The sequence below is a fragment of the Fringilla coelebs genome (assembly GCF_963513975.1).
Source record: "Fringilla coelebs genome assembly, chromosome: 21".
In the NCBI taxonomy this organism is placed as follows: domain Eukaryota; kingdom Metazoa; phylum Chordata; class Aves; order Passeriformes; family Fringillidae; genus Fringilla; species Fringilla coelebs.
The window spans coordinates 6,206,345-6,221,032 of record NC_140047.1 but is presented as its reverse complement, the minus strand read 5'-3'; the positions used below and the strand labels follow the sequence as shown (position 1 = coordinate 6,221,032).

The window sequence follows — 14,688 nt, the reverse complement described above, 5'->3', positions numbered from 1 at the left end:
TGAGCCAGTTTATTCCTGTATTTATTGTTGAGCTCTGGTTACTTTACAGGGGAATTGTAGTATAAAGGGAAGGGACCCACAAGGATGATTGAACTCCATTTAAAGTGAATTCCTTCAAGGAGCAGGAAAGAGGAATTTGCATGACCTCTTATTCATTTTAGTGGAACTGAGATTTCTGAAAGCATTCTTTATGCTGTTGAACTGGTAGAGGAGTTCTTAAATTGCTTCCTCTGTCCCAAATCAAGCAGTCAGGTTGGTGTTTTCCACATCTGATAGGTTGAAGAGCAGATTTTCTGATCTCATGGTGATGGGGGTATTTTCTGTAGCCCAAAGGTAGTGTTGGCCTCTGACATTAATTTTATTCTGCTTATGAATTCAAACACTGCAGTGTGGTTTTAGTCACAGGTTTACACAGCACCATGTAATTATACAGATCTAGGGAGTGCTAACAAAGATTAATTTCCTTCAGAGTTCTTGATTGACAGGTGAATGTTGGCAAAACAGCTTTTCAGGAGAGGGGTTGAGTGGGGAAGTTCAGGGGTGAAGGAGCTTTTCCTCTCCCTCCCCCAAAAAGATGCCTTTTAGTTTAGATGTGAAGGCAAGGGGGAATGGCTATAAGGAGGCTTTTATTTCATAGGAAACTAAATTGGGTGAGCACAGCAGGGAAGCTTGCAATGGAAAAATGAAGATCTGAATCAAATTTGCTGTAGTATATGGCAAGTTGTTTTATGTGTCTTTTTTTTGGTGTTCTCCATCTCTGTGAGTTGGGTCACCCAGAGGAAGTTGACTGAAATCTCTGGCTGTTATCTCCATTTCTTTTGCCGTTCAAGAGAAAAATGTCTGGTTCATACTTAATCAATTCCTGAACAATATTATAAATTATGTTGGAGAGAGTTCCAATTAGCTACAGTGAGCTTGGGAATATTAATTTTATTGAACAAAAAGGCCCTTCTTTAACCTCTTTCATTTAAGTGTAGCTATTTATTATGATAGTGGGAGGACAGTGGGACAAAAGCATTTTATAATTGCTAAATCTAAAACCATGGCGTAGGGGCACTTCTGTTTCTAGTTCTGCTCTCAGTTAGGGTATTTTTTATTTCTTTGAAACAAATTTCCCTTCTTTCTGTACTACAGAAAGTGCATTAATCTTGAAAATGCAGACATGGAGATCAGAAGCATTTAAAAAGAACTTGAAATACGTGGTAAAATTTCCTAAATTAAACCTCCTGACATATTTTGGGTAGAAGAAACTTCAGTATGTGAAAAAAATTCATGAGCATTTAGTTCTCAGAGGCATCAGGATTGTGTGTTTTAATTTCAGAATCTTAAAGCTGCCCAAGAAGAGGTGGAAAAATCGCTTGCAATGACAGAGAAGGAGAAAGCTCTGAGAATTGCTGCTGAGCAGAAACTTGCTTCAATTATCAATGCCCCTGCCAAGGATGTGGACAAGGTTACAGAAGCTGAGAAAGACAGGTCAGAAGTGTTGCCAGTAATGTTTCTGACTGCTGGAATTCTTTATTGTTAAAGTGTGAAGAGTCAGCACAGCTTTGGGTTTGATTAGTTTGGTCCTGCCCTTGGGTACAGGAGGGTTACTGGCCATCCAGGGAGTGAATGGCAACACAGCAACCAGTTCAGTGCTTTGTGGAGCAAAGTCATCTTTAAAAGTTCCCTGAAAGCCTGAAAGGGTCAGGATGTGTGAAACATAAGCTCATAGGTCAGGCTGGTAAATTTAATGGGAAGAGAAACACTGTTAGAAATACAATCCAGGATACAGAACACAAGGAATCAGTGATGGCAACTTATGCTGCAGTTTTCATGTGTAACACTCAGGTCTGCCAGAAAACATCATCATTGTTCTTGGAATACTGGGACTGTGAAGATGTGGATTGACAGAAGACAGCAGCACTGACCTGACCTGTTTTTAATATAGTTTTTTGGTTTTTTTTTTGGTTTATTGAAATGAGAACCACTTAGATGTGAATTTAGATGAAACTGACTACTCCAGAGACACTTGCTGAAGGCACATAAGGATGTGGTGTATGGGCTAACAAAGGAAATAGTTTATTAAGGTTTTTGTGTGTGCTCTAAAGGACAATGTAAGTAAAGTATTGAAACTTAACTGTTGATACTTGGAGTGGTATTGGAGGAAAATAAGAATGAGCACTTTGCAGATAGCTCAACTCTCTTTGCTTATTTTAAAGTTACAGCCCATTTTCAGGTTTTCCAGGGTTATGCAAGTCCTTCCTTAAGTTCTACAAGTATTGTCTTGAGTCTTCACTTTGAGTTGTCTGCAAGATTCACAGCAATGGCTGGAGAATTGGTGGTAGATGGTGCAAAATTAATACTTAAAATCTTGTAATTTTAGACTTATAGAGCAACTGAATCTGTCACTGAAAAGTAAAGAAGCTTTAATTCAACACCTCGAGAAGGAAAAGTCTCAGAGTGGATCTTGTGATGGGAACTTGCCAGCAGAAAAAATCAGAGAACTTACCATTGCCTTGAGGCTTGAAAAGGATAGTGAGATAGAGGTGAGGAAACTGCCTGATGAATTATATGTTATAAATCTCATGGGGGGTAGGATTTTAAAGCTTTTATGCATGACACTGTGAGTGACATCAGCCAATTTTTAAAAATATTATTTCTTCCTCCATTTTCCAGTTCCTTACCATTCATGGGTCATACTTGGCTTGGTGGGCAATATTCATCCTTATTTATCCATTCCCTCAGTGAGAGGTTGTGTTTCCCACTGATTTGATGCCTGTGGAATAGATAGAGTGCAGTTGCTTTACAGAAGTATATATTAGAGAAATCCTAGGTGATAATAGATCCCTCGCTGGATGACATAACTGCTATAAAAGTTAAGAATGTGACTTGAGAATTTGTTCTTGGCAAGTGTCTCTGCTGTTATGGGCTGAAAAAAAAGCTCTGGTAAGGGAGGTAGGCATAAAAACATGTCATGAAATAAAGTGCAGGTTTACCTTTCAGCTTACAAAAGAATGAGTCTTCTATTTCACTTGGCTCCTAAATTGGAAGACAGAGATCCTGAAAGCTGGAATGTAGAAACAGGTCCTGAGGCTTGTTGTCTTCTTTTTTTTTCCCTATTGGTTATTCAAAATTAAAGCTGGCAGAATTAAGAAAGTTAATTATGGAGGCTGTCAAGCATCTGAGAATTTTTCTTCCCTTTTGTTTAGGAACTTAATATTGCTCAGCTCAGTACATAGAGACATTTTTTGTCTATGTCAAGAATCTTTTATGATTGGATTGATTTGAGGTAGTAAAAGTTTTCAGTTTTGGGTGGTCTTGCAATTAAATCCATCTGTGCCAGGAAAACCCCCCCTGGTTTTACAAAGAGTATTTGTGTGTCAAGGTGAAAACAGCATCATCTTTAATCATTTCACAGGAGGTGGACAGAGTGCACATGATCATTTGGGGGGCAGTATTGGAGAAAAAAATGTGATTAATACCTTTGCACAACTCTGGTTTTATGTCTGATTGTTTTTTAAAAACAAATAATTCTGTCACTTCCCCAGGGAAAAGTGCTAATTAAAATCTCTTGATAAAAGCATCTTGCTGACAAAGATAAATGTCACATACAAATGCACCTCTGTTAACTCAGCAAGTGCAGTTGTTTTGTCTCATGCATGGAAGATCATATTTTGAGGGTTTTTGTTCTTTTTTTTTTTCCCTTAGTTTTGACTGGCTTATTTTATGCCCAGTGTTTTAAAGCTCATTTTGCTTACTTTAATGCTTAATGAGTGTATTTGTTTTGAGAATGAATGAAAGTGGCCATAACAACTGTTTTGTTCTTATAGGCTCTTAGAATGGAGCTTAAAAATGAGAGAAATTCCTTTGAAAAAAAAATTCAGGTAAGTTCCAGTTTTGCTCCTGTTTCCTTGACCCCTCTCAGTGTGTGTTGGGCTCCCTCTGTTATTCTTTCATAGGCACAGGAGGCCTTGACTCCAGGGGAAGCAGAGCAGGTCCTCTGTTCAAATCTCTTTTATATGGGATGACAAGAAGACCCCTCCTGTTTTTGAATCAATTTTCAGTAAAGCTGATAGACACACTCATCTAATATTGAAGCTGATCCTGTGCCTTGCTCCCTTCTTATACAATATTCCAGGCACTTCTTTAAGATGCTGCCTCTCATTTTGGGGACTGTATTTTATGTTGGTAATGTGAGTAATAAGCTCCAAGAACTCTGAGGGAGTGTACTTATTAATGTGCAGTTAGAGTATCTCTTAGTGGGAAGTTAATGCAACTTTCACGACATCTCATTTAGTCACTGCAAGAAGAGCTACAAGAGAGAGAAAATGAGCTTGCTGTTGAAAGGAAGAATGGTTTGAAAAGGGATAAAACTATCCAAGGACTAACTGTTGCCTTAAAAGCAAAGGAAAAAGAGGTGAGGGTCATTGTAATCTTGCTGGTTTGTTGAAGTACCACAGTGGGGGGGTGTTGTGTGTGTATGTGGTGGGGTCTGATCTCGCTGTAACCATGAGGAGGCTTTGAGTGGGTCCCTGTCACTGCTGTCACCTCTCCAAGCAGTTCTGCTTGCCTGCAGTTTGGGCTCTTGGACTGAAGGAGAGAGGAGAAAGTATCAGTTAAGTATCTTCCTCCCTTAAGAGCTTGAAAGAAAAATGTTTTCAGCTGCATACTGATTTTTATCAGCTCTGAGCACCACTTAGAAGATCCGAGGGGTATTTTATGTTGTTGAGTAAGTGGAGCTGTCAAAGGCAGCTAAAATGAGAGAGGTCAACATCAACTGAAATTCAGATTGTGTGGAAGAGTGGGAAATACTTCACTTGAGTGATAGGCAGTCTAGTGAGTGTATAAGAGCAAGAATTTTATATAAGATTTACTATGATGTATTTGGTGTTCTTGTAAGTGTTTTGTGTAGTTGGATGAATGTTTAATGAGATGGGGTAGAAATTACTGCATTGCCATCCCTTGGAAATAACTTTTCCTACATAGTCTTCATTTCATTTTATTTAAAGAATGAGGAGCTGGCTTCTGAAATTGAAGAGTTAAATGCTTCATTGGCTAAGGCAAGAGAGGCAACTCACAAGGCACATGTCCAAAAATTCAAGGTAAGAACAAGCAATTTGTTGTGATTTCCCCCATTCCTGCTCCTCCCGTCTCTGTAATTCCACACAGCAGGCAGTGCTTGCTATCTTTGATAGCAGAGGAATGGAAATCAGTTTAAAATATTGTTTTAAATTTTTTAATGTTTATTACTTTGAAAAAAAAATCCTAAATAAAATTATTTGAACAATAGAATGTCAAAACAACTTAGCTTGTTTCTCCTTGCTTTTAGTTTGTTTTTTTTAAATCTAAACCAGCTGAGAATCTTTAAGGGAGAAACATGTAATATCAGAATAAGTTAAAAATAAAGACACAACTATCTGGGGAGCTGAGGTTATCTTGAGGGTTTTTTTCCCCAAAAGTATGGTGCCAGCACAGGCTTCCTATTAGAGTTGAACCGGGTGTGAGACACCTGCTTGGATTTATTTATACAATAAATGTGAAACCACTGTTTATAAAATACTGGAATGTTATTTGTGAAAATGTGATTTAGTAATGCTTTTTGTGTGTGTGAAAAGGAGAAAATGGACTTAATGATTTCTGGGACTTTTAAAAAGTTCTGAGTTTAAGAAATGTGCAACTGATCCCTGCTGCCCACAGAGCCCACGTTGCAGAGCAAGTCCTGCTCCTCAGCACTCTGCCCCTTAGCTCCAGCCCTGAGCTGAAGGCAGCTCTCTGTGAGTAAAAGGTGCTGCAGAGCTCTCTGCTCCTGTCCCCTCTGCTCTGCTCCAGGGCCACTTGTAGTGGAACACAAAATAGGTCTGTGCCAAGGGGAAGAGTGGAGTCACCATCCCAAAAATGTGCAGCTGTGGCACTTGAGGATGTGGGTTGGTGGTGAGCACGGTGCTGGTGCTGGGTTGGCAGCTGGACTCCATCCTAAAGGTCTTTTCCAACCTTAATTCTGTGATTCCATGAAAGAATCAGGAACTTCCTGCCCTAGTCCAGACTGAAATTGGACTCTACTCCAGAAATAGTTTGAAATAATTAAAGCTCTGTGAATCAATAATACTGCCATGACCTTGTCTGGACTGTGGACTCCTTTGCACGTCAACCTTTGTCTCATTTGTCACCTCAGACTTCCTCAGCCTGCCCTGGATGTCATGGAAAGTTTTGTCACATCAGTAGAGGAAGTTTTTAGTGTTACGCTTTCCTTGTTTTGTCATTTCACTGTTACTTTGCACCCCAGTTCTGATACACTGTGGAGATGGGCAGGCTTGTGGAATGCAGTTGGGGTAAAGATTCCCAGGCTCCACAAAACTCCCTTCTGGAGCCTGAATGCAGTTGTGTGTTTCAGGGTGCTGCAGATTACCAGGCTCTGCTGATGGAGAAGGAGACCCTGCTGGCAGAGCTGCGCTCAGAGAACCTCACCAAGGACGCTGAGAACCGCAGGCTGCAGAGGATCATTAAAGTCACTGGGCAGGAGCTGAGTGACCTGAATCTGGAAAGGGAGAAAATGGAGAAGGAGCTGGATGAAGCACAACTGCAGAAGAGCAGAAGTGACAAAACCATTAATGTTATTATCACGTTTTTGCTTTATTTCCTAAAGTCTAGAAGTCAGTGCTTTAGCAGGTCCTTTTCTAACAAAATTAGGTTTTTAATTTAAATAACTTCTGGGAATGAAATGCCTGACACTGCCTAATGCTGTGTGTGAAGATTGAGGAAAATTCTGGCACATAGTATTCACAGAATAATATTTTAAATATAATTTTGATAGTTAGGTCTTATTAAAGAAAGGACACTAACCTTTAAAAGTGGTAAATGGTTACTGTTTATCCAGTTTTTCTTGTGGGAGAATCTGAACATCATGATGATGTATGCTTACATTCCTGCTGTATTTTTCTTGTTGCATGTCTATAGATTATCTTAAATTTCACTACTTAAATTTCCTTCTAATTGTGACCTGGAGCCAAACCTCAGCCTGCTCTCTGCTCTCCTAGCAGGGTCACTGTAAAGGCTGTATATTAAATAACTTCAGCTTGTAAAAGACCCAAAGCACAGGATTAATTGATCACAGTTTAACATAAAAATGAGGTGCTGTTCATTAATTCTGCTGCTTCATATTCTCTTGAGGGGTTTTTTACCTTGCTGTGGGCATTCAGATGAGCTCTCCTGCTCCCAGCACTCACAGCTGATGCAACAAAGTGAATGACCAAGTTTCTCCTTTTCTTCATTTGAAAAAAGGATGCACCTTCTGCTGAGACTTTGACACAAACCACTTCTCACCTGAGTGCTTTGTCATGTGGATTTTGTTAAAGTCTTCTCACCATTGCTTCCACGAGGGCAGCATCTGCATAATGAGCAGAGTCCTGCTTGCATCCAGAGTCTGATCCTCCTCAGTTAGGGATTAATCTCCTGCTATATTAAATTACATAAAAGATTTAATGAGCCTGTCTTTATTCACTAGATGTTTTGGTTCCATTATTAAATAAGGACCTTAATAAAGCAGGGAGATGTGGAAATTGCTACTCCTGCACTATTCCTTAAAACCAGCAGAGGGGTCTCTTTACCTACAAATAAATGAAGTTCCACTCCCCCTCCTACTCCTAATTTAATGCATTTTTGTTTGATTGTCAACTGTGGTTTGGCTGCCATCACAAAATCTCTATCTTTGGTGTGCTTTGAGATTTCTTTGGGGCGTTGAGGTTAAGGAGAGTGAGAACAGATCGCTGCTGTCAGTAAAACAGTCACAAAGAACATTTATTGATTTGAAGTATTTTATATTTAACTGTCTTCTCTATTCAGATTCTTTTTCATCTTTCAGGGCAGCTAAAATATAACTGTACAGGAAAGAGGAAAAATAGACTGAGGAGGGAGTTGCTAGGGGATTTGAAGTTAGCTGGATTACAGAAGCCCTGTTTGACTCCATTATGTCCAAGTTTTTCATGTAAATGATGAGCTCCTTGGGGAAAAGCATTCCTGCCAAAAGATGAGCAGTCTTATAAAAATTATATCCCTAACCTATTTCCTACTCCTTGCAGAACAGCTGCTTCAATTTCAGAGCTGCAAGTACATTGGATAGAACCACATTGCCTGTGAAGTGTTGCCCATTAAGTAGTAGATATGTGGGAGTTAAACAATATGCTGTGAGATTTTGCTCTTTGACAAATAGGAGACTGCCTCGGTGATCTGCTGCAAACTTTTTATGAGACAGCCTTAAAAACTCACTTCTATTTATGCTCCAAGATGCCTATTCATCAGTGTTTCTATTTTGTTGGAATAAAGTTAGCAAAAAAGTGTATAAACTGTCGAAAATGCCCTCAATCTCTGTAATGAACTGCTGCCCTAGCTCTTCATTCATTCACAGGGAAATTTGCAGTGATTTTCCATGTACTGTAAGTGGGGTAATGCTAATTTTTGCATGTATGCATTAAACAACCCCAAACACCCCAACAAACAACTCCCCTAAAATGCATTTCTGGGCCTGCTGTAAACCCAGTTTGTCTGGACATCACTTGGGCATTACTGTCCTGGAAGGGAAGAAGGTGAAACTACATCAGATAAGATTGTTACATATGAACTGATCATCCAGATCTCAGACTTGGTCCAATTTTAGGAGTTTCCTGGATTAATGGGTTTAGATGTTCTTGAACTGTGTTCCTGCCTTAGGGTGGGCATCTTTAAAAGGTATCTGAAAGAGCTTTTAAAGCTCTTTCTGTTCTGTGCTTTCCAAAAGCTGTTGTTAAGCATCACTATCAAGATGCTGTTAAAGCTCTTTGGAACAAGAAATTTTGGACTTTTCTTTTTACACACTATTGGAGAGGAATAAATATCTCAGCCTTGATGTTGTTCATGGCTATCATGGTGCTGGGCTTGTAACTGGGATGGAATGCTTCTTCCTTGGGAAGTTTGTTCAAATTTACATGACTAAACACTTCACAAATCCATTCTCTCTCCAGGCCTAAATGTAGACAGTTCAAGTGTATTTACTAGATATTCATATTTGATCAGTTGGTTGGGGAAATGCATAATAACTCATTAGGCAGAATTTATTATTTAGTCTTCCTAGCTGTAGTTTAGCCTGAGAGGAAGGTTTTAGAGCTTCACAACTTAATTATTCACCAAACTGGTTTTCATCTGACAAGGAGGGGGAGGCATCTGCTCCAGTCTTCTATATTAGAGTGTTTCACGTTCATTTTTCTTAGTTCAGCTATCATTAATCATAGGAAAGTCTCTTGGGGAAAAGATTGGCAGAGAGAATTGCAAAGTTTATGCTCTGAGAGCTGTAGGTACTATATTACCCTTGCAAGTCAATGTATAGAAACCAATAGATTTTCTCCTAGACAATTTGAGTGGTCAATGAGTTCAAGCAACCTGCTACAGTGATGGATAGTTTGGTGTGTTACAGAATTCCAGCTCATGCAAGGAAGGTAATTTTCAGTTTCACCTTTAGCTTGCCTTGGGAAGGATTTAGGGAGTTCTGGGGGCAGAAATAGTAGAGGCAAAGTTATGTGCAAATTGCAAATCTCACGCAGGCTGTTCTGCTTTTTCCACAATTACATCCCTTGTCAGTCCAGCTCTTCCCATAAAGCTGGCCATTACAGAGTTCTGCTGTTTTAAGGCAGAAACCTGCTTTCTGCACCTGACAGGTGCTGTGCATTAGGAGGACTGAGATGAGCTAACAGGGGGAGTACAGTTGTTGCAGCAGCATCTTTCTAACTCTGCATGTCTGTCATCTTCAAGCTGCTTCTGGTTTTCACTAAGAGTCACAGTGTTGGTCACTTGAAGTTGCAGGCCAGATGAAAAGTCCCCTGAAGTTTAATTACAGGTAGTGTGTCAGTTAAAGCCACTCAGCAACATGATAGTATAAAAATAGCATTTAAAAAAGCCAAAGAGTGACCTTTGCAGCACAGGGAATGTGATAACACTGCTGTTGATCCTTTGCTTCCAATTCCAGTGCTGTGTGGGAATAGGTTTAATGTGACCCACTTGAAGAGTTCCACAACTTGGAGCCAAAAGACTTTGCAATTATCAGAGCTTGCACTGCTTCCCACTGCAGTTTGTATTTATAGGCAGCAGTTAGGGAAAAACAGGAACATATTGGAGAGTTTGGGTATCTAGACAAAACTTGGACCTGATTCTGCTGTTCTTCAGTTTTCTTAGTCAAGCAAGTGGTTCTTTTGCTCCTGAAAAAAATCAGTTTGTAGAACTGAGGGTCAGGGTGTAATCATTCTTTGAATAACATTTGAGGGGGTTTTGGGAGCTGTTAGGTGTTTCTTAGCTGAATCCTGGAGATGAAGCTAAAATGAAGAAAGTAAACCAAAAGGCTTTGTAAATGACATTTTGCATTTAATGTGCAAAATAAACAGAAATAAAACACTGAAATAATAAAGTGATGTTAAGGATTTGATGTGAACCTGCATGAAGCAAGGTAATTAAGTCAAGAAAAGGACATAAAACAGTTTGTAAAGAGACTACAATTAAAATGTCACTAGTGCTATTTCTTTGGACTTATAATAAGAAACAACTATTAAATTTTAAATCCCAGTGGAGGTAAAAGTAAAGTTTATAAGTGACTACCATATGTGCAAACTATTTAAAGGGCTCATGCTACTTCACAAATGGGCCCTTTTGGGGAATAAATAGCAAACATTTATTTGAAGATGCAGGCTGTGTTACCTGGTTCTTTGGGTCTGAACAGAAGTTTAGATAGTATAAAGTCTCCTGTAAGTTTTAATTGTTTAATTTTAGGTAACAGCTCCTGTGTTACAAGTTTCTACCTCTCTTTCTTCCACACAATCTGTGCAGTTGAGGCAGAGGAAAAGTTTATAAAATGAGGCTGGTGTCTCTGCAAGCTTTGCCTCCTTCAGTTGACAGTGTTGAAACTCCCCAACCAACCAGCAAAAATGTTGGAAGTGACACAAAACACTGGTGGTGGGAGAGAAGGTGGAAGGACAGAGAAGCCATGTTGGAAGTTTTCCTACTGCCCTGTGCTCTTAAATGTTTTCCACTCTATCTGTGAGCTGACTATGAATTCCATGCTAATAATCTCATATATTGACATAGATGTAGTGATTGTCCTGGTGCCTAGCAGAATGTCAGGAGTAGGAATTGTTTGATGTTACTTCTTGGGACCCAAGGCTTTGTCAGGTGGCCAAACTTTGAAACCCCATGGGGAGCTGTGGATTTTCAGCTGGAGTGGGATAGATCTGGGGGCTGCAGAGGAGAGCTGGGATTGTGGATGCTGCTCCTCTTCCCCTGCAGCATTCTATGTTGGTCCTAACAGATCTCAGAGTCCTTGGGACTTGTTGCTGTGTAGAAGCTGTTGAAAGAGATTGTTCCTGTGGTTTAGGAGCAGAATGTCCACATTTCTCTGCTGGGAAGCTAAGATGTGGAGATAGTGCTGCTAATCTTGGAGCTGCAGGAAGTAATTAACCGAGCCAGAGTCAAGATCAAGTTCTGTTCATCCCTTCTGATCATGAGCTTGACCTGGTTGGTCATTTGAAGTTTGTGTTCTTGTCAAAAGAAAAAAGTTTTAACATTTCTGACCTTTTGTTTGGTGCCAAAGTAACCAGTGTGCAACAATTTTCATGGTGTGATGAGAAAAAAGGCAAATGACAAACTGAATCACCTGTAAGCAATTTTCTCCTATTTCTAGCCAGAGAGTAAATTGACTCAGAAGTGAATGTTCATTCTGACAACATCTATGTGCATAATATTCCCAACAGCCTTGGAGACCAGCCATTCTGTATGAAAAGCATTTAAACAACAACATAGATTTATGGAAGAAAATACTGACATCTTATCTGAAAGTTGTTCCTTCTTTAATTGTATTCATTGATGCCAAGAAAAAGTGGCTTCAGTGCATTCTTCAGTGATAGTGTGGGTTGTTAGTCTTAAACTTTCTTTAAAGTTGATTTGCTGCATATTCAGTTTCTTTTTTTTTTTTTTTGTAGGACCTTAGAAATCAACTAGAGAAATTACATGGTGAAATGACTGAGAAAGAAAAAGCAGTTGAACACCATTACAATATTCTTTTGAGTGAAAGCAATCAGAAGCTGCAGAGCCAAGAACTTGTTATAAGGCAGCTGACAGACAGTGTCAATCACAAGGATCTGCTGCTTGAGGTAGGTAGACTTACTCTGAAATGAAAAATGGAAAGTTATCATTTGATTTTGTGTGGGGAATTATTACAAAATCACGTTTGTAGTTGGAGTTATTGTTGATTTTGAAGATAATCCTTCACTTCTCATAATACTGTATTTGCAGAACAGACCTGTAATTACAGAGTGTGTGACATCCACCAGGATTTCTTGTTAGGGTTTTGTGAAGCGTGTGGACAGAGGGGGAAGATAGCTTTACTAATACTTATGTGGGATTGTCACTGCTGTAAAAGCTCTGAAGTGCTCATGATCTTCACTTTATTGTGCACAAAGTGGAAATTGAGGAATAGATACTGAAATATTTTATCTTCTTTTCTGGGAGCCCCAAATGTCCTGTATGAGAAGGTTCCTGCCTGAATGGTAACAGGCCCCTGCTCAGTTTTCACAGAGTAAAAATTAGTGATGGTATTCAGCAATGCAGAGAGGAGGTGAGGTTGCTCTGTACCTGGAGACAAAGGTGCATGCCTTGACTTCATTTTTTAATACTGAAAGGGTTGCATAGGTGAGGAAAGCTTCTGTGTATCTTTTGGTTTCGATTGTGGTGTCTTAAATGGAGCTCTTTTTGCAAGGTGTGTAAATAACATGCTCCAGGTCATCCTTGGTTATTCTTCTGAACTTTGTTAGGTTTTGTATTTTGCAGTTTCAAATCAGAGTAAATTTTGTAAAACTGCCTGTTTTCTTTTGTTAGAGACTTGATGGAACAGTTAAAGAAAAGGATGCAGAGCTGCAGGAGCTCCAGAATAAGTGCAAGAACCTTTTAAGAGCTAATGAAGAACTTGAACAGAAAAATGAGGGCTTAGTAGAGGAGAAATGTGCTGCACAGACTCAACAGTCAATTATCAAGATAGTCAGAGAGCTGGAGGTGAGTTTTGCATAAACGATCATTTGCAGGTTAGTACCTTCAAATTGAAGAGAATTTTGACTTTGTCTTCAAAGCTGTGGATTGATATATGTTGTAATTCACCATGCTTTGTGCTGTGATGAATTTATATGGCATCACTAAATTCCCTTCTTTCAGAAGTTTTGCCTGCCATGAAGAGACAGGGGTTTCTTGGTGGTTAGGGCAGACATAATTCACTGAGTGGGAGGATATCTGCATTTCTGGAGAGAGGTGCAGAGAGGAGTTTGTGTACTTTGGATGGATAAGGGGAAAGATTGCACAGAGCTGGTGACCACAGGAGATAAATGGAATGTGAGGATAAATACAGGTAGGAGTGAAAACATGTCCAGGGCAAGAAGAAAACTGCTTTAAAGCAAAGAAGAACTTGTACAGAAATATGTGTATTAAAAAAGGATGAGCAATATATGCCCATTACTTTATTTGATGCCATGAATTGAAAAGATTTGTACCTGAAGTGAGAGGTCAAAATTCAAAATTTTAGTTTCTCTCTTTCCCCTCCATTCTGTTCTAGCAAAAAAGAAGTCAGGTACTGTTAAATTTTTGAATCACTGCCTGACTCCATCAGTGCATCATGGTGTACAGATCATTGAACAAATGAGCTGCTTTTGAAGGTACATTTCTTGTCTCTTTTTGTGTTGTTTACAGCCTGGTGTGTCAAGGTTTCTAAAAGCATCAGACAAGGTTAAAATAATTAGACTGGTACACAGTAATGGTGGAGAAAGCTTTTTCATTTCTTTGATAATATGTCAGTCATTAACGAGGCTTTCTCAAGGAAGTTCAAAATGAAGGGAGCCAGTGGCAAAGGAAACATAAGTGCAGTGTTTTGGGTCACATCTGAACAGTGTGGTGGTGAGATGATGAATGTGATGGGCACTATAATTAACCATGGGAGAGACAAGAACATGTGCAGTCCTGCTTGTGTGACCAGCTCAGAGAAAAGGAGCTGCAGCCCTGTTTGCTTGGGCAGCAGTGAAGGTTTATCCTAGCATATGTGAATGTGCAGACACAGAAAATGGTCTGGGAAAGGCTTGGGGGAAATTCCACTTCTGCACAACAAACTGCAGTGCATGCACCTAACTTCTGTCACAAAGGGACCTAGGATGGAAAATCACAGGGAATTAATGGAAATGAAACACTGACTTGCCTGTGTATCCCTCCCTCGGTTCAGGTGGGTAACCAGGGCAGGAGCAGTGGCAGGCAGTGCAGGTAATCACCCAGAGCCACCTTCTAATCACAGCCCATTCTCTGCTCTGTGCTCTCAGTCACTGAACAATAGCTAATCACAGCCCATTGTCCTCTCAGCTCAACCTCTGTGTCACCTATCTCCTGTAAGGACCCACTTGGGCATATTAATCACCAGTTTTTGGACACAGATTATCCAGAGCTCTGCTCTCATTGGCTGCCTGGCACTCTTGGATGGCTTTGCTGTGCTGCACTGACTCTCAACAAACCCACAGCTGGATCCCCCCACCAGAGGGGACAGAAACCAGGCTCTTCAGCCTCACTGATCTCTTAAAGTTGAAGACATTGATTGGAGAGATACAGAACTTTTCTCTCTTTCAGCATATCTTTGCACTTTATTTTAATGTAATGATAAATTTTAAAGCA

The 14,688-nt window shown here is 39.8% G+C and overlaps 1 protein-coding gene across 3 annotated transcripts in view; it reads left to right on the top strand.

Annotated features, from left to right (window-relative positions):
• Window positions 1-14,688, top strand: part of CDK5RAP2 (CDK5 regulatory subunit associated protein 2) — a 69,883-nt gene that overhangs the window by 6,402 nt on the left and 48,793 nt on the right. For all 3 annotated transcript variants that reach the window (XM_084219590.1, XM_084219591.1, XM_084219589.1), the window contains exons 7-14: window positions 1,322-1,473; window positions 2,366-2,528; window positions 3,813-3,866; window positions 4,280-4,399; window positions 4,992-5,084; window positions 6,374-6,592; window positions 11,973-12,143; window positions 12,868-13,041. In XM_084219590.1, the coding sequence (XP_084075716.1) occupies window positions 1,322-1,473; window positions 2,366-2,528; window positions 3,813-3,866; window positions 4,280-4,399; window positions 4,992-5,084; window positions 6,374-6,592; window positions 11,973-12,143; window positions 12,868-13,041 (1,146 nt within the window). The remainder of the gene's footprint in view (window positions 1-1,321; window positions 1,474-2,365; window positions 2,529-3,812; window positions 3,867-4,279; window positions 4,400-4,991; window positions 5,085-6,373; window positions 6,593-11,972; window positions 12,144-12,867; window positions 13,042-14,688) is intronic.